At 42.1% G+C, this 20,101-nt stretch overlaps 1 protein-coding gene across 1 annotated transcript in view; it reads right to left on the reverse strand.

The window, feature by feature from the left end:
- The window catches only part of TMEM245 (transmembrane protein 245), an 85,061-nt gene that overhangs the window by 17,945 nt on the left and 47,015 nt on the right, over positions 1-20,101 (reverse strand). Inside the window, exons 13-14 of the mRNA XM_035550500.2 lie at positions 17,270-17,392; positions 10,891-11,036 (exon numbers count right to left, since the gene is read on the reverse strand). Of these exons, the coding sequence (XP_035406393.1) occupies positions 10,891-11,036; positions 17,270-17,392 (269 nt within the window). The remainder of the gene's footprint in view (positions 1-10,890; positions 11,037-17,269; positions 17,393-20,101) is intronic.

A 20,101-nucleotide genomic window follows, 5' to 3' on the forward strand; every position in this document is an offset into this window, starting at 1 on the left:
TATAATGTTAAATCTTTCAACTGTCAGGAAATGCTGGAGTTTTACACCAGTCCTCATGCTGTCCACTCACATTATAATAAACCTGTTATTTTAAATAGCAAAAATCTATTTAAGGCTATAATAACGTATACTGCAGCCTTAAATATGAAGATAAAGAATTATGAGATATGCAAGTATGGAAACTTGCAATGTTATACTAAAAAAATAGAATTCTCATAGTATCACTTTATTCCTAGAAAAAAATTCCAACATGCAAATAGTGTTTTTTAAAAAAATTTGTGTTGTAGAAAAAAGCAGTGTAAATGCAAAGATGCATGATTAAAATATGATTACTTGGTGCAATACATAATTCAAGGATTAGTATCTAAGATACTGTGCAGTTATATGGTTCTTAAAGATTGCATGCAAGTGTGCATATGTTTAAACCCCCACACACATGCACTAACCCACTCCCATGTGTTTCCAGATACCTTCAGACTTAAACTGGATAGTCACAGAATCAAAAATTACAAAGTACACTAAAATAAATACATCTGGGACATACAGAATATGCCATCTGGAAAATTAAAGAAGCAAATGTCAGAAAGGTGACACTGTCTGATACAAAACAAGGAAGTCCTGCAATGGGAATGTGTTTGAAAATACACTACACCAGTCTGCTCAGTTTTGAGAATTGTTTTTTTCCAAGCATCAGATTATGCACTTAAATAATCTTGTGTACTAGGCATAGTAAACCGGAAAATTCCTACAGACTTTGTGATATGCTTCACCCAAAGTATGTGTATACAGTAATTTTTCATAGTTTCAGATATAGTTGGGAAAAAAAGAGTAACAATTAAGCAGGAACAAACAAAATTATTTTTTTTCCTTTAATGTCTTTTTTCCTTTGTGTAATCCATTGAATACCTTTTTAAAATCATGTGTATGTAAAACAACATACAGACAACTGTATTTAGTAAGAACAAGTATTTTGGATATAAAAGGAGATACAGGTAAATACAAATGCTTTTTTTTTCATACAGGTCAATGTTTAAGATTATCTAACATTGTGATATGGGTGAGTCATGTGGTTACTACTACTAAAACTCTCATCAGACATATACCGTTCGTTATCTATCCCACTGGGATAATCAGGTTGCAATTACTGTCAGTCTGGTTCTGCAAACAGTGGCACAGTACAGCAGCTCTTCTGGATTTATAAACTATAGTATAGTCTAGACTTTTTTTGTTGTTGTTCAGTAACTTAATTGAAGCCTTCCTTTCCTCCATTAAATTTTTAAAAATATATTATTCCCTATTTTAAGCTAGGAAATTATTTAAGACAGAATCGTTTTTAGTTCTATTGCCATCTCTTAACATACACCATAAGTAGACTTTATAACATTTTAGTATGTTTCTGTTAAATGTATTCTTGTGACAAAACATATTTCTGCAAGAGATACTCCTGTTACTAAAGAACACACACAACCATGCAAAAATTCAGTCAAAACATAATCAGTTAACAGTGGCTTTGAAAAATTACTCTGAAAGACATTATTAATGTTGCAGTAAAATAAACAAGATCACACATTTTGGCTTTTCTAAGCATTAGCTTAAACATGCTGGAAGATTATTGTTTTCTGTGGGAATTGTATCACCACTTCATTTTCTCCATCATTACTGCCTGGAAGACACAGCAAACAAACCAGATACTTAAAACAGCTAAGATTTTTTTTTTCTTCGTGATAGTTCATTTCAGATCTCTTTAAATGTTAATAAATAGAAGCTTAAAAACCATTAAGAACCTATTTCAGCCATCCAGGTACTATAGGTTCTCTTCACATCAAATCTCTCCTTATGCCAAATTTCAATTAAGGACATGATTACTTTGGGACTAAAATATTTCCCAATATTTTAAGAAACGTTTATATAGCCAATGAAAAATCTGATCGAATTTGAAGCGTACATGACAAATGAAGAAAATGAAGCCAATAATGATAACCCTTCTCAAATTGAAAACAAACAGTACTCATCTTCCTGGCATTACAAACCAAACTTCCACTAACAAACGTTTCAAGACATCACTCAAAATACTGATCTGGGTTTAAGACCATCTCACAACGTAATCAGGCCCCACCAAAATCGAAAGCTGCAGTAACTTTAAGCCACAGCCATACCCGTGTGCATGCACTCATGTGAAAGTATCGCACACACTAAATTGCACTGAGGCCGTGACAACATGCAACTTAGTAATGTGCAATATCTCCACCAGAGCAAGCAGAATGGGAGCTTCAGGGAAGAAGGGTATGGTGCATTCAGGAGGAGAACGACATGCTGCTCAGGGAAAGGAAAATGGTTCAGGCAAAGGTGTGCATGCTACTACTTAGGAGACCTGTGAATTGGAGAATCACTGCTTCATCCATTCAGAAAAAATAAATCCGGACAAAAGCACCACCTCCTTATTTAAGGGGTAAAGTCTGAACGACATGAATTTCCTACTTACACAGGGGTGTAGGTGACTGACTAACTTGATTTTACAGAAGCTTTTGAGTCAAGTAAATCTCACCATCTGGTACATGCAGATAATGATTTCCTCTTGCTCTCAAATCACTTCAAGGACCACTTTTGAGAACTAAAAAAAAATCTAAATCCAGTAAACTGGTCTTACTGGTTTTCACATTTCAAAAGTAAATCACCTTCCTAAACATGACTGCAAGCGCTGCCAAAAGAAGTTGTACAGCTCATCTTGTTCTGGCACAACCCTTCTGCCACATATTTGCCAGCTCCCTCCCTATTCCACTGGTTCCCATCTTTATTTCAGTAATATTTCCAGTGAAAAATCACACGTGTTACATTCATGGACAACTAAACAACACTCAGTCAAGGGAGACTCTTGAACACTATGCAGGTGCAATACTACTTTCATAATTCACCCACCACATTTTTGTGCTCATACCTACCAAGTCAAGTAATAAGGATATACAGAAAAACAAAAAAAATGAAAAGGAAAAAAAAAAGAAAAAAGAGGAAAGAATATCAGGAAGGGCAAATGGAGCATTTGTCAAGAAGTAGCAGTAGTAGTAATAAAGTGTGGTCACACCAACAAAATTAAAGTGAGAAAGGCCTGAGATTATTTCCAAGTTAAAAAAGAAAAAAAAAAAGAGAAACAGATCAAATATCTGGGCACGAAAGACCAAGTCAATTAGAGGACAGAATTTACGTTGCTACTGAGGGACTAACAGTGTTCAGAAGTATTACCATTTTCTTAAATTTCTACTTCCCTCTTGATTTGTAGGTGATTGTACATGGAATTGCAGCACTGAATTTAGCATTTTGAATGAATTTCTTTACTTGGAATAGCGTGAGTACTTCACACATCAGTCAAAAAAAACAACAGTCATATGTGCTTTTGATAGCATTCTTCATCCCAGGCTTTTTGCCATGTTTTTTTTATGGAATCATCATACAAATATTGACCCTCCCTTTCCTTGCAGGCTACAGTTTACCATCCCCAAGAAGCAAGCTATCAAAAGGAACAAAGGCAGCGTATGGCAACAAAGCATACAGAGGTGCTTATTCTGAAGAGATATAAGAACATTTAAATCATGTAAGTTATTCTAATGAGAAGGACAGATTTATGAACAGTTTGCAAAACCCTGTTTGTTCTCAGTTCAAACCCTGCCAATCCCTTACAACGGATGCCCTGGCGCCTGAGAGGACTTTCCCATAAGCACTGGGACAACTCCCTCAAAGGCAAACACCTGGGGCAAAGGCAGATGTCCAGATCAGAAACACCAGACCACATATGCATTAGAGGGAAAGACCGAAACAGAAGCAGGCCATTCCTCACGTTGGTCTTTGCCTCTTAGTCTCAACAGAAGCCTGTAAAGACTGAAATACACTCCCAGGTTGGGAAGTTCCACCCCCAGCAGATACAGGGAGAAGAGCAAAGGCAGTTCTTGCATCCCTCCCTCTCCCCTCCATGCCCCAAGACGGGCGAGAGTTTCTTCCTGGGAATCTGCCTGAAGGCTCCCATTCAGGAGCTATTTGTGACAGGAGAGCCCTTCTTCTGAATGAGGAAGCAAGAAGCCACAAAAACCACTTGAGAAAAGAGCAAGGATGCACCTAAGACCGCCCCTTTCCCCCCATGCCCCCTCCAGGCCCTGAGGACCTCGGTGGCCCTCCAGCAGACTCCCCAGCACAGGAGGCCAGGCCCTCTCCCCTATCCCCCTCAGGACTCAGGGCACCTCTTCACGTTCTGGGGGCTGGGGTACGGGACAGCACCTAAGGGCTCTCACAGCACTTGACCATCAGCAATGCTTTCATCGACCACCGGGAGACCTGGCGCAGGCTGTCTGTGCCTCTCCCCTTCCACGTGCAGGACTCTGGGTGATTCACCCCCTCCCAGCTCCTGTCCAGAGCAGGGCCTGCACCATTTTTAGGGAGCCATGCTGCTGACGGGGGGTGGAGGGGTGATGGATGACCCCTGACACTCTGGAAACACTCCTGCCACCATCACATTGAGGTGACGACCCTGGGTATGGGGTGAGCAGGGGGCTGGAGCCCAGAGAATAGGAGGGGAGGTGGAAGGCCCGAGGGACAGCTCTCACTAGCAAAATGGCATGGGGGAGTAATCCCAAGGAAGGGGCCCTTGTCCCCCCAACCCTCCTCCTCTTTCCACACAAAGGCATCTTTCAGGCCACAGAACCTAACTCCCAACACAGCCACACATGACTATGTGTGTGTCCCAGCATCACAGGGGCTTCCTGATGTCATGGTGGCATCTGCCCCACCTTTTGTTCTGGGCCCTACAAACGCAGCTGGGCCCACCACTCGCTGAGTTTCCAGGCCCTCTGGCGACAGCATGGTTGGAAGGACGAGCACCTGGAGCAGCAGCTGCCCACCTTTGCATGGGACAGAAGAGAACTGGTTCCTGGAACCAAAGAGGAGGTATACATATCCCACGAAGAGGAAGTGGAGGAGAAACAGCACCTGTGGCATAAGAGCAATGCCCACCACTGTAGCTGATGGTATAGAGGCCATGGAGGTATATCCACCTCCAAGACAGCTGACCAGGGCCTCCCTGCTGTGCGGTCACATCAATGGCATTGCATGAGCACCCAAGGAGCTCCATACCCACAGTACAACCTCTGTGCCCAAAAGTAAATGGGAGAGGCCATCCTCAGACATCTTGCAGGCTTGTGTGCGAGACCTCTCAGTAATCAACAATGCCTTTGTTGGTTGGCCAGGGTTGCGTGAGCCCTTCTTTCCCATCCCTGCCCCTCATGAAGAGTTAGCATCTCTCCTGCACAGTCCCAAGGAAGAGGGCAAGAGAGGAGCTGGCTTCCCTCAGGCTGCAGCACAGTGGCAACAGAAGCAGTCATCCCTTAGAGGGTCACTGTGGGGCTCGCATGGGCAGTCTCTCAGCCTGAGGACAAGAAGGCTACCCAACGGGTACTTAAAGGATGAAGCCAGACCTTCTGTGGTGGTGCAGAAAGAACAACAGCAGATCAATCGGAACAGTTAGCTGTTCCTTTGGAGAAGCAGAAGACTTCAGCATCTGGTCAAAGAACAACCCCAGACACCAGTATAAGTTGGGGACTGCCCTGCTGGAGGACGGCATAGGGGAAAGGGACCTGGGGGTCCTGGTGGACAGCCGGATGTCCATGAGCCAGCACTGTGCCCTTGTGGTGGAGAAGGCCAATGGCATCCTGGCATATATCAGAAGGGGTGTGGTTGGTAGGTCGAGAGAGGTTCTTCTCCCCCTCTAGTATGCCCTGGTGAGACCACATCTAGAACACTGCATCCAGTTCTGGGTCCCTCAGTTCAAGAAGGACAGGGAACTGCTTGAGAGAGTCCAGTGCAGAGCCACGAGGATGATTAAGGGAGTGGAGCATCTCCCTTAGGAGGAAAGGCTGAAGGAGCTGGGTCTCTTTAGCTTGGAGAGGAGGTGACTGAGGGGTGACCTTAATGTTTATCAATATGCAAAGGGTGAGTGTCAGGAGGACGGAGCCAGGCTCTTCTCAGTGACATCCAATGACAGGACAAAGGGCAATGGGTGCATGCTGGAACATAGGAGGTTCTGCTTAAACTTGAGAGGAAACTTTTTCATGGTGAGGGTGCCAGGGGGGTTGCGGAGTCTCTTCTCTGGAGACATTCAAAACCCACCTGGACGCGTTCCTGTGCGACACGATTTAAGTGTTCCTGCTCCAGCAGGGCGATTGGACTAGATGATCTTTCAAGGTCTCTTCCAGTCCCTAACATTCTGTGTTTCAGGTCTGCCAAGAAGCGCTGGAGTGCACTGTTAAGGTCCATTTACAATAATTCATTAGTTCTTTCAAAGACTGGGCAACAAACAGTGCAGAAATAAAACAGTAAAAATGCTGTCCTCTCTTATTTGGCACTTTTGTGACTGCATCTGGGCTCCTGCATCCCCTTCTGGTCTCTCCAGTACAGGAAAGATACCGATGAGTGTGGTGTGAGCCTGGCACAGGGCCATGAAGATGGCGAGGGGCTGGGGCACATGGCAGACAAGGGCGAGCTGAGGGAACTCCTTTGGTCAGCATGAAGAAAGTGAGGCTCAGGGGTGGACCTGACTGCTGCCTACGGCTGCCTACTGGGAATGAAGCCTGAGTCTTCTCAGAGGTGCTCTGTGGTGGAAGGACAAGTGACACCAGGCCCACGCTTGCATGGCGGATGGAGAGATCCAGCTAAATAAAAGGAAAAAAACTGTCACCATGAGGGTGCTCAGACACAGAACAGGTGCCCAGATAGGCTGCAGAGTCTCCATCCTTGAGGGTATCCAAACTGGACTGAACAAGGCCCTGAACAACCTGATCTGACTAGGGCTGCTTTCAGCAGGAGCCTGGACTGGAGACCTGCAAGAGTCTCTCTGTAACACTGTGCTTCTGTGGTTCTTTGAACTGCAGCTGCCCAGCTTCCCTCACACTGGAGGGCAGGCTCACAGCCTTGCACAATGTGGCCACCACCATTCAGGCCTTTGCTTCAGGCAACCATTTGCATTGGGCCTACCAGTGGCCCCATGATGGAGCAGGTGGAGCTCTGTCCTGCTGATCATGAGGTGGTGATTGTCCCACCTTGTAGAGCCCTCACCCAAATGGATGCTGCTGGAAATGTATCACTGGCCTTGCTAAACACAGCATAAATTACATTCACCACGCCCCCACCTCCCACGCACATGACCAAGCAACCTCTTATATTAGGCCTTGGCATGACCCACCTTGGCAAATCCCTGCTGGTCCCCCCCCCCCACCTGATGTGCGTTGCTGGCATTTTGCCTCCTTTCTGTCTTAGATAAACACATTTCCTATCAGAGGAAGGGAAAGTATTTCACCTCATGGATTCCCTTCAGCTTCAAAACTCTTGAAAAACTTTTAAAAATAAAAAAAAAAAGCTTGAAAAAGCTGCATCTTTTTTTCTCCCACTACTCAAGTGGAAACTTACCATCTGAGGCACTGTGACATAAACAGTCAGATTCATTACTTGGCTCAAAATAGGCAGCAAAGCTTTTCTTATCCAAACACTACTCTGTCCAATCAGTGTGACCCCAGGTGAGTTAGGAAAATATTTATGAAATCTACAGGTACTTATAGTGAGAAAGATCACAACACAGCTCTGAAGAGTCATTGCAATGGAAAAGGGTGTTTGATCAGGTGCTTGCCAGGTAGCACGTCCAAGTTCAGTGACGCCTCAAGCTACAGAAACCATTTGCAGACTGTCCTCCTCTTCTTCACCCTTTGATCTTCTCCTTGCAGACATATAGCAAAGGACACAAAGCAACACACTTTCCAGACTGCATCCATGTTTCCTCGTGTTTCTCACTAACATGTTTCAAATAAAGGAGCAGTGGAAGTGATTTGAAACAGTGAGTATTTTAATGTCATTTGATGCACAGAGACGTAACTACGTGGCTTGCCACGAGTATCCCTGCTCTCCAGACTGGACTACTTAGATGCGCTCTGTGAGGGTGCTATGTCCCACTGGAGAGTGATGGGAGCTGGAACACAGCTGGTGGCTTTCAAGATTTATAATCTGATCTGCCTATACTTTTGGTCAACTGGATTGCATGAGTATTTTGAGACCAAATTCAAGTTTGTGTAATGCTGTTGAAGTCTAATGATGAAAGCAATTACAGAAGTTTCATTATTTCATTATTCATAATTCAAAGGCAGACCCTTGCTCCCCTTGTTTTATGACAATTCATAAAACAAATCTGCCCTGCAAAGAAGGACCTGGGGGTACTGATGGAGGAGCTGGCGATTTCTGCTTGTAGACCAGAAAGCCAACTGCATCTGGGGCTGCACCACAAGAAGCGTGGCCAGCAGGGCAAGGCAGGTGATTCTCCCCCCTTTACTCCACCCTTATGAGACCCCACCTGGACTACTGTACTGAGCTCTGGGGCCCCCAGCATGAGAAGGGCATGGACCTGTAAGAGCGGGTTAAAGGGAGGGCCACGAATATGATCATGGAAGGCTGAAGCACCTCTCCTATGGAGACAGGCTGGGGAGTTGGGGTTGCTCAGCCTGAAGAAGAGAAGGTTCCAAGAAGACCTTATAGTGGCCTCCTAGTACTTAAAGGGGAAGCCTACAGGAAAGCTGGGGAGAGACTTTTTACAAGGGCATGTAGTGACAGGACACAGGGTAAGAGTTTTAAACCAGAAGAGGATAGGTTCAGATTAGATATTTGGAAGAAATTATTTTCTGTGTGGGTGACGAGGCACTGGCACAGGCTGCCCAGAGAAGCTGTGGATGCCCCATCCCTGGAGGTGTTCAAGGCTAGGATGGATGGGGCTCTGGACAACCTGGTCTGGTGGGAGGTGTCCCTGCCCATGGCAGGGGGGTTGGAACCTGATGATCTTTTAGGTCCCTTCCAACTCAAACCATTCCACGATTCTAACTTCTACATGCATAAACACAGGGAAAATTGTTAATTATACTCTTCATTTACATACTGAAGATCACATTAGGTACTGAGTGGAATGCAAGCTCATCTAGAAGAATTATGAAAAATCCTCCGGTACAATTAAGCAAGAGAGAAACTGTTGAAAATCTCAGAATTACAGAATTCAAAAAAGGTACCAAACAGAGACTACTCCAAACAAAGAAATATGAAAGACTGATTCAGTCTACCTTAATGAACACACAGACTAAGCTCCTCCTCAATTTGTTTTTACTAAAATCTATGACTAGGAGCTCCACATCCCACATTCTCCAGACACTTTTTCTCATCATATTTCTTTTTTTTTTTTCTCATCATATTATCAATTACTGCTGTACACTAGCTCTTTCCTATTCTTCGTCCTGATGTTTCTCTAATATTATTTCTTTCCACCATTCTAAACTCTGATGAGTATCTCAGGTCACCTGTGTCACAAACCCCATGAATTTAATTCCCTCTAATACAATCCCCTTTGTAGAGTACCCACGCCCAGAGAAGCTGTTTTCTATTTTTTGATACTGTTCCCATCTACCAAGGGCTAAAGTAAAAAGAACAATTTGTGAGATGACTAAGTTTCAGTTTATAGATCTGCCAACACCTTTCAGAAGAGACAGAACTGATATATTAACCACATAATCGATGAGAACTTAATAGCAGTCTCTCAAGAGAAGAGCTGTTAACTTTTTGGCAGAATTCTTAATTTGTTTCCTTCTACCTGGATTGCCCCTTCGTTTCAAACATCTGTAGCAGTATGGTAGTTGGTCTAGATCTTACACAGCATGATCTAACCTGCTCATTGCCACGATGTACCCAGATACAGCTTAATTCCAGTAAAAGAAAACAACACTCACTTGTAAGGTACATTTAAGAACAATGGCTAACATCTGGCAATGAGTTTGGAAAGTAGCTTAAAATATCACCTACTTAAGCTCTATTCATGTTTTGTATATGTGTGTGGCGCTGTAAGAGACAGCAGCTATATAGATCTCAAAATGGAGACTGCTGACTTTGCGTAGTCCATCAACTTTTTGAAAAATGGAGCTATGACTTAAATACGTTATTTAAATCCATTTATTATGTTGCCATCATGTTAGTGTTTCACAGTGCTAATAAGTGAAAACTGACAGCTTCATTCATCTCTGATCAGTAAAATATATTACTGTACCAACCCCAAAATTGCTTTCTTGTCAAATCTCAGTGAAGCATACTTAAAAACACAAACACAAAAAATCCTCCTTCAATAATATGCAGCAATTTAGAGACAAAACAGAAGAAGGGTAACTAAGCATAAAACACTGTGGATGCGCTCCAGAGGTGCAGTACAGTAGCATCTCAACTAGGATAAGGGGAATGCTCCCCAGCTTTTCCCTTTGGTGTAATCTGGTCCATACAGTGGAGAAGTCTTGGGAGACCATGAACCAGACTTCTCTCCGATGAAACTGAATCAGAAAATGCACTCCAGGAGCATATCTAATACATTCTAGTGGCAAATGGGTACTTAGTCCCCAAGATTAGACTAAAAATAGCCCAAAGTAAGTAACTTCAAAACGTGTACAGCACAGATGTCCTCCATTTCAACTGTTTTACTCTATGAATCTGCTCCTACTGAGCTGCATTAGCTGTTAATGCCATTATAGCTGCAGACACAGTGCTCACTGATGGGTTTGGAATGTGATGGGTGATCAGTTTGCTTTGTAAAATACCAGCATTCACTACAGCATAGACTTCTACTTTTTTATTTTTTTAAGCAAGTCCAATCAAATTACTCTTATCAAGGGGGGGGGGGGGAAATCATCAATGCTAGGTAGGCTCTTGAAAATCTTGAGATCTTGAAAATCTTGAGATTTTCAAGTCACGTCTTTGAAAAGTGAGCTGTTGTAAGTGCTTAGTATTTGTAATTGAACACCAAATTAAAAAAAAAAATCCAAAAAGGGCAAGAAATCAGCAACATACCTTATTGCTTCCTCCACAGATTGGCCAACTATATTTGAGGAGGCACCTGGCTGAGACAGAGGTGTCAGGCTTATCACCCACTTCACTGGCTTGTAGTATTCATCACTGGAACTTAATAGGTAGAACAGTGTGGTCAAGAAAATCACCTGCAAAGCAAATTGGCGTTTTAAACCAAAAGGAAATAAACAGTTTCAAAAACTACAGTATGCAGATATGCTTCAGATCACTGAACTTGACTGGAAAGTCAAAGTAGTATTCCACAAGCTTGGAACACACAGAGCTAGGAGAGTAACTTCCAGCCTGGCTCTACAAAAGACTTAACAGTTGTATCTAGACAACACAACCTCTTAGCTCCTTTTAGCCTCTTCACAAAATCACATTAGAGCAACCAAATACTGATCTAGATCAACGATCTAGACTGTTTTTGTTTTTCCAGCATGGTTAGCGGATCAGAAAATTACTAAATATTAACTTCCTTTGTTAAAAACAAACAAAACCAAATAACTCAGTTGTCTGGAGAATCACTGTGTAACTGGATACCGGATGAATTAAACAAAACCCCACAAACAGAACATCTGCAGTGTTTATTAGGCTTGCATTCCTGACTATGAATTTGCAGATTAGTCTCAGCAGAAGTGACAGCAGTTGCATTGTTTCAGTTTAAAGACCAAAACACACGATCAGATGGTTTTGCTTCAGGTATGTTGCAATCTACTGTGTTTTACTTACTCTCCAGATAGTGGGTTCAGCAATTTCTTTGGCTAAACATACACCACAAATGTCTCCAGCCTGAAATTGAATACCTCAAACAAGGAAAAATCGTTCTGTATATTACAATGGTAAACTACGGCTTATATTTTCTTCATCTGCAAGCCTTAGTTCTCTTATCTGTCTTCCCAAGATTAAAAAGAATTCGTTGACCTTCCTTATTTCCAACCTACTGGTATGCTGGAATAAATCATATCCTAATCTTCTGATAAACCAGCCTGTCTGACCTACGTAACTCTTGCTTTCAAGCATCTTATCCAGTCTGCAGACACCTCATGCCCTTTTTCTGCATTCTTTCTGAAGATGTTCAGAAAAAAATGCAGACAGCATAACATGCAGTATTAAGTTACCAGTCTCAGCAAAGCCATCTATTCATCATTGCTCTTTCTGTAATTCCTTTCTACTCAGTAAAATGTTACATTTTTTTCCCCCATCACAGCCTTTAACTTGGAAGTCACATTCAACTGTTCAACCACAGTGACCCCTTTCCAAAATATCACGTATAGATACGGGCTGTACTCTATCTTCCCAGGTGCGCAACTCTGGCCTTGGGTGATCAACCAATCTATCAACTAAAGCAAGTCATTACATCAGCACATTTGTTCAGCATGCTGTTAAATTCAAGATCATAAAAAAATAAAATAGGTTTAATGAGAAGTAATCCAGCAGCATCAGCTAAACTGTAACTCAAACTTACCACTTTAAGTAAATCTTAAAACCTGAATCAGGTTTACAATCTTTTGTAATGCTGCAAACATGGTTGTTGTCTCCTTGGTAGGGCCTGCCTCCTAAGCTACTATAATGTTTCCTGATTTAGCTACAAAACTCACCACCCTGAAGCAGGAATCCAGCTGGTGAAAACACCATCCTTCTTCCTTCCAGTGGGACCTGGTTATAGATCCTTCCTGCAATGCAGCTTTCAACACAGAAAGCAGCATACTGCTAGACATGCAATATCCTCTCATCCCGATACTCACAAAAAGCAAAGTGAAAAAAAAAAGCTCCACTGGATCTTGTTTTACTAGGACAGCTTCAGTTAACTCCTTAAGATGTTACCCTTTGAAAAGTGTATGGCAGCCAGGGAATGAGGAAATTAACCGCAGCAATCAGGCGAAGCTTGATTCCCTTGTGGCATGAGGAACATACAGTGCTGATTTAAGGCAACTACGAACAAGAGCTGGGGATTAGTTCAAGTGGCAACACGCACAGCACCTGTACCCACTGGAAAAGCTTTTCTCCCCCAGTGCCCACAAAAGAAACTGTCTTCCTTAGGGAGTGATGGATATGCCAACTTAGACATACCCACCTGAACTGCAGAAGCCAAGGTGGCAACAGGGATTAACAGCAATAGAATAAAATAGTGTTAAAACGGACTAAAAGCTATGAAAAGATTAACAAACCAAACTCAGTTCTTGTTAAGACAACGTGCACGTAACCACAGCATCATATAAAATCAACTGAATTTTAGATCAGCTACATTTTGGGAAATTACTGTATTTTCTTTAGCAAAGTAGGTACAGAAATGCAAAGCAGCAGCAATCACAGAACCTATCAATTTGACATCAAGTAGCTTGCTAACTTTTCTAACGAATAGAATAGCTTCAATGTTACATTCAGCAGCAAAAAGATGTCCCTCCCTCTCTCTATTGGCATTTGAAAATTTTCAGATCTCTTTGACAGGGTATCTAAGATTTCAGACATGACCTAAATTGTTTCCTAACCAACAAAATTCAAGATCCTGCTGAGGACTCTGAGGAGGAAGTCACAGAAAATAAAATAAGCTCTTTCCAATGTTAAACATTTGACAGATTACACTTTCTTGCTCTAGAATTTATCCTATAGCCCCAAGCTCTGAAACTTTAAATACTCTAATTTGAGGGTGAATAGACTGAATTCAAGGCAAAAACTATGAGTAAACACTACGCTAAAATGGTAGTTCAGCATTTCCACATGTATCAAGAAGCACATAGTTTAATCTCTTGTATGTCAGGTCCATAGACTTTGGAAATATTTCTCTAACACTTTCATGCTCAGTTTTCCAGTGAAAAAAAAAAAAAGCATCAGAAATCTGTGCATTCCCTGCAGGACTGTAGATACCCATCTGCCAAATGGAGCTTTTCTCTTCCAACCTTTAACAGAGTGAGCAGACACACACCCGCTTATATATATATATGCCCATGTGCAGATAGGAACTTGCACTCAAAACAGAAGTAAAATAGAAGTAGCACTCTTGCAATGAATGATCAATTTTCAAGCGTCTGTTGAACATCTGAATACAGCCTTATTGGATTGTGGAGGGGTATGCTACACACACAGATTGCTTCCTAGTGAATGCTTTGACAGAAGATGCGTTTTTCAAAATGGAGGCTCTGAATAACATGTCCATTATTTCCATGTACTAAAGCATAATTTTTTAAACTGTTTATCAAAATACTATTTTATTTTTTAAGATGTCTAAAACTAAAGTATATAATCAATTGCAGTCCAGAAAGCCAACGACGCCTGGGGCTACATCAAAAGAAGCATGGCCAGCAGGGCAAGGGAGATGATTCTCCTCCTCTACTCCACTCTCACGAAGCCCCACCTGGAGAACTGCATTCAGCTCAGGGACCCCAACATAAGTGCATGGACTTGTTAGAGCAGGTTGAAGAGAGGGTCATGAACATGATCACAGAGGGCTGGAGCACCTCTCCTATGAAGACAGGCTGGGGAGTTGGGGTTGTTTGGCCTGGAGAAGAGAAGGCTCTGGGGGGACCTCACTGCAGCCTTACAGTGCCTAAAGGGGGCATAGAAGAAAGCAGGAAAGGTACTCTGTCAGAGAGCGTAGCGATAGGACAAGGAGTAATGGTTTTCAACTAAAAAGGGGTAGATTTATGTTAGAAGGAAATTCTTCATGGTGAGGGTGGTGAGGCACTGGAACTGGTTGCCCAGAGAAGCTCTGGATGCCCCATCCCTGGAAGTGCTTCAGGCCAGGCTGGATGGGGCTTTGGGCAAACTGATCTAGTGGGAGGTGTCCCTGCCCACGGCAGGGGGGTTGGAAACAGATGATCTTTAGGGTCCTTTCCAAACCCAACCATTCCATGATTCTATGAAAAGAAAAAAAAAAAAAAAAAAGTATGCCTTGAGATCCTGGAAGAATAACAACTGTTAAGGTTACTTCTGACCTTCTCCTCACTTGGAATTTTTTTCTTCCCTAGCTTTTAAGAAAGCAAAAGTGAGTAGATCTAAAAATGATATAACCCCAAATAGAATTCAGCAATGATGCACGCTGCAGAAGTTGAGAAAGCCACAGTGCTTTATCCTAGAGTCAGATTTCGATTTTCTCTGCTTATTGTATTACACTGTTGCAGAAGGAAAAAAAAACAAAAAAGAACACATGGAAAATTTAAGAAGCAATTACATTACTTCTTCAAGGACTACAGAATAACTCAATTAAGCTATGCTAAGAAGTACTTTAAAGCCAGAAAAACAGTAGCAGCTGAATTCTCACAACAGCTAACATTTTCATCCACTTATTGCCCCAATTAATGGATTGCACTAATCTCTATTTTGTGCAGTCTGTTTTCTGAAAATTCCAAATTTGAGTCCTTTCTCTTTCAGTCAATCCTGATAATAAATCCACACTGAACACTATTATTACAAGTTTCATCAATTTACCTTCTTGTGTTTTAAGAAAATCTCTTTACTTTTTTAACAAGGATCTTTGTGAAAGACTTTCATAAATATGATAAACCATGGTTCTGACTGGACAGAAAGACCTACGAAATGTACAGTGCAAAAAAAGACTACATTACAGCACCCACACACACTGTTTAACAACATTAACTACTCTTCAGGTAGGCACAGTTAGGTCAAAACAAAAGACACACGCTGCTAGGAATGATGGCCAGGAAGGGCTAAAAGTCACTATGCATCTAGTATCACCTGCAGCCACAATCCTTGAATACTGATTGTCTGGCAGTTTCCTCTGAATCTGTTAACTCATGGAAGTGGCACAGACCGAATTTCCAAACGGAAAGGAATAAACACATCAGCTTATCCAGAAAGTTTCTGAAGTGGATCCAACATCAGTTGGACTGCTAAGGCCTTCATCCTGCCTGGTGTGACAGAAGGGTCACCTGCACCACGAGAGTAGAGGCAGGATGACCACTCTCACTGCTGCCTAGGGAACTGCATTGTTCAAAGGCACACAAGTTACTTCTTACAGAAGATTTGAGTTACGAGTTATAAATTGCAAGTTAGGAGGTAGGAAACTTGTGAGCTAGAAACCTCATGAATTAAGCGATGAACTAGTGAGTTCACATTAGACTAGTCTGTATGAAGAGGATTGAGCCCTGGCTTGTTGTGCGTGTTTATTTTCTTTTCTAATGAGCTCAAAAAATGAGGTTTAATCTACAGAGTACGTTTGTCACATAAATTTGAGAGATCCAAAGAAACTGTGACAAACGCTCAGCCTACAACAGAAATGGAGGAAGAACAGTAGCCTTTAAGGCATCCAATCTTTAAAAGAATTGCAAGGCACCAGTATCCCAAGTAGGTCTGCTCATCCAGTTGACTGCACGGTGCCCCAGCAAGCAGCAGGACCCTGATGACAAAAAAAGGTAGGACCATGCATCACAACAGCTGCATAGAATGAATCTGGTATGAGCCATTAGACAGGAAAATTTAAATTTTGTGTCAGGGCAATGAGTGCATTAAGACGATCTGCAATTATCATCTGAACTTGCCATTTGGAAGTACACTAACTTCTCAGATACTGTTACCAATGTGTCATCATGGGTGAAGCAGTGTATTGATGAAGAAATTAAATGAAATATTCCCATTCAATCTCTCTCTTTTCATCACTAACTGAAAGAAAGCTAACTAGAAAACAACAAAATTCAGTGGCAGTGATTTCCTTCAGTTCAAGGCAGTCATTTAATCAAATTTTGTTGCTATTTGTTCTTTCTTAAATATCGAAGAGCCCACACAACTGCCTTGAAATATTGTTAAACATTATTTCAATTTTGCAGCTTTGTCTACAAAAACCTCTCTCCTGAGCAAGCATCAACAGAGGAAAAACATCTAGTTTTCTAACAAATGTTTTTGAATGCTGAACTAGCAACCAAGACATGGATTTCAGTAACGCTTCCAAGATCAGTATTTGTTTAGTTAAAACAGGAAAAAGTCCCAGGCTATAGTCCTTAATATTGCTCACTGTCTGAGATGAAGATGTTCAGAAGCTTTCAGCAATCTTCCAGCTATTACATTTTTTCCATCTTCTGAGAGTGTTGGTTTGTTTAAGTATATGCTTACGAGGATATGCCCTAAGATGTCAGCAGTTACATAGGGTACCACAAGGTACAGCTCAGCATCTTCAAGGCCAGAAACAAAAGAGTTTTGCCTGAACAGACTAATAGGACGACTTCCAGCTCCTGAATGTGGAAATTACAATGGGGAAATTAGACTCCTTTGCCTCGGATGTTTCCCAAACAACTGATGTGAAAATTGCAACATCTTAATTAGGTAAGTTTAGAGGATGTTTTCAATGCTTCAGGTTTGATTTTCAACACTACAACATGTGCAATTAGGTTCAGTAAAATTGATCACAAACGTGTAACATACTACTTACCACTGAAAGCACAAAATTGAGAAGAGCTGTCCCACTGTGGAAAAGGATTGTCACTAATGTTGTAACAGTAGTAAACAAGAGGCTCACATTGCGACTCATCACTATCCATAGAGACTCCAGGATCTGGAAGAGGAGGAGGGGAATGAAGACAAAGTCAGGCAATAGACTGAATTAGCAAGAAGATAACTGCTTGCAGAGTGATTCTTCTTCATCAAGTCATACAAAGATGACATTAAAAAAAATAATAAATCATCTTCCCTCACCCCTAAATAGCAACAGGTATTATTAAATGAAAACGTCTACTTTGCCAAAGACATGTTTCTAGGTAGATGGTTACAAGGTTTTAGAAATTTTCTCCCAATACCCAAAAGTATTTCATCATGTAAAATTGCAGAAAATCTAGATGTGGAGACACTTTTTTATTGTGATCAGTAACACCATCAACTGAAAGCAGATCTTGTCCTGGGAGGGAAAGCTCATCTCTTCAAAAGCAGGAATGCTAAAGCACAAAGAACAAGGAGTAACATCATAAAGCAGAAATAAATCTGAAGCTACCTTCACATCTATTAAAGCTGTAATTGTGTTAGTAGACTTGTTTTAAACACACTCTATGTAAATAAGATGCATAAATTTTATAATGTCTGCAGACAACTACACAAGCTGTGATTTTGCATAGGGATGCAACAGTTAGTCAAGCAGTTATGGAAAATTAATCAAACAACTCTACACAACCTATTAAATTCTGTAATGGCTCGAGGAACTGATTGCTTATTAGTTACAGATAGTAGAGTAGTTTTGAGACATGCCTTTAAATATGGAATACCAGTACAGCCAAATTAGTTTATGTTTGGAGACAGACACAACAATCTGAATAAGGCAGCAACTTCGGAAACACTAAGGGCAAAAAGGAATGGCATGATAAGGCACAGAGAGGCATCCTAAAATCTGTGCACAACAGTCTCAATAACTATTTCATTCAGAAGGAAAACAGTGAGAATGGATTAGCCAAATTGATCCACAGACATAAGCAGCAAGGTTGAAGGTGAAAAGCCGTACCTTTTTTCAGACTAACATAGCCATATGACCATCTCTATTTTGTAATCAAAAGAGACATACAGAAGATAACTTAGGAAGTGTAATTTTGTGAGGGAATAACCGCTGGGGGAGGTGATGAGGATTTACCATACACAGTAAAAACACGATCTCTGTGCTTCTTACTATGTAATGGAGTTAGATATTTAAAGGCTCATCTTTTGAAGAGATTTTATTAGTCTCCCTTGAGAATGCCTCAAGTGAGGTTAGAAATGACGACGGCATTTGCCTGAAATAAGTGTTCTCCCACAGTACTTGTCCACTTCCTTACTCTGTGCACTGAGAAATTTATTCGAGGTACACAGCAGTTGGTCCAAGTTTGCTTAGTCACCAGATAACTTTAATAATGTGCATTACACCATGCGGACTGTAAACACAGAGGACAGTGATTTTTTGCAGGAGCATTCTGCAGCTAAAGCAGAGGCTAATCAGCAAATAAACAGTAAGAGTAGTACTACCATTGCTAACAACAGAATCACAGAATGGTTTGGGCTGGAAAGGACCTTAAAGATCACCTAACTCCACCCCCCCTTCCATGGGCAGGGACACCTCCCACCAGACCAGGTTGCCCAAAGCCCCATCCAGCCTGGCCTTGAGCACCTCCAGGAATGGGGCATCCACAGCTTCTCTGGGCAGCCTGTGCCACTGCCTCACCACCCCCAGAATAAAGTATTTCTTCATTGTGTATAGCCTAAACCTACCTTCCTTCAATTTAAAGCCCTTATCCCTTGTCCTATCACTACGTGGTAAAAAGTCCATCCCCAGCTTTCCCGTAGGCCTCCTTTAGGTACTCGAAGGCCTCTTTAAGGTCTCCCTGGAGCCATGTTATCTCTAGGCTGAACAACCCCAACTCTTCCAGCCTTTCTTCTTAGGAGATGTGCTCCAGCCCTTTGATCATCTTCATGGTTCTCTTCTGGACTTGCTCCACGAGGTTCATGTCCTTCTTATGCTGGGGACCCCAGAGCTGTCCAGGCAGTGCCTCCCAAGGCTGGAGTAAAGAAGGAAGAATCACCTCCCTCTACCCACTGGCCACGCTTCTTTTGATGCGGCCCAGGATACAGTTGGCTTTCTGAGCTGCAAGCAGAAATTGCCAGCTCATGTTGAGTTTTTCCATCCACCAGCACACCCAAGTCATTGTCCTCAGAACTGCTCTCCATCTATTTTCTGCCCAGCCTGTCTCTGTGCTTGGGATTCCCCCAGCCCAGATGCAGGACACGGCACTTGGCCTTGTTGAACCTCATGAGGTTCGCACAGGCCCACCTCTGAAGCCTGTCAAGAGTCCTCTGGAGGGCATCCCTTCCCTCCAGCATTTCAAATAGTCTGCGAGTTTTACGCTAACTGTGCAAAACCGCAGTCCCAGAGTGTTACTGGGACTTGCTGTGTGAACAGCACCTTGATGCCACAGGTATCTCATTATGATGTGGAGTTCACAGAACAACAGCAAAGGCATTGAAAATAACGAGACAGTTTGAAAACAGAGACCTCAGAACCACAAACAGTTCATTGATGAAGATGACATCAAAGAGAGCTAGGAAGAGACTGCTTTTGCTCTACAAAAAAGCAGCAGCAACTAAGAAATGGGGTGGAGGTAAAGGCACAGGATAAGGCACCTGCCATGGTCAGAGAAAGTAATAATTCTCCAAGAATCACATAAAGTATGGTCCAAGGCAGAGGTCAAGGGGTGGGAGTTGTCCAGACATGACACGAACCATTTTATAAAAAGGACGATCTCCTTAATTT

The sequence above is a fragment of the Cygnus atratus genome, chromosome 2 (genome assembly GCF_013377495.2).
Source record: "Cygnus atratus isolate AKBS03 ecotype Queensland, Australia chromosome 2, CAtr_DNAZoo_HiC_assembly, whole genome shotgun sequence".
NCBI lineage: Eukaryota > Metazoa > Chordata > Aves > Anseriformes > Anatidae > Cygnus > Cygnus atratus.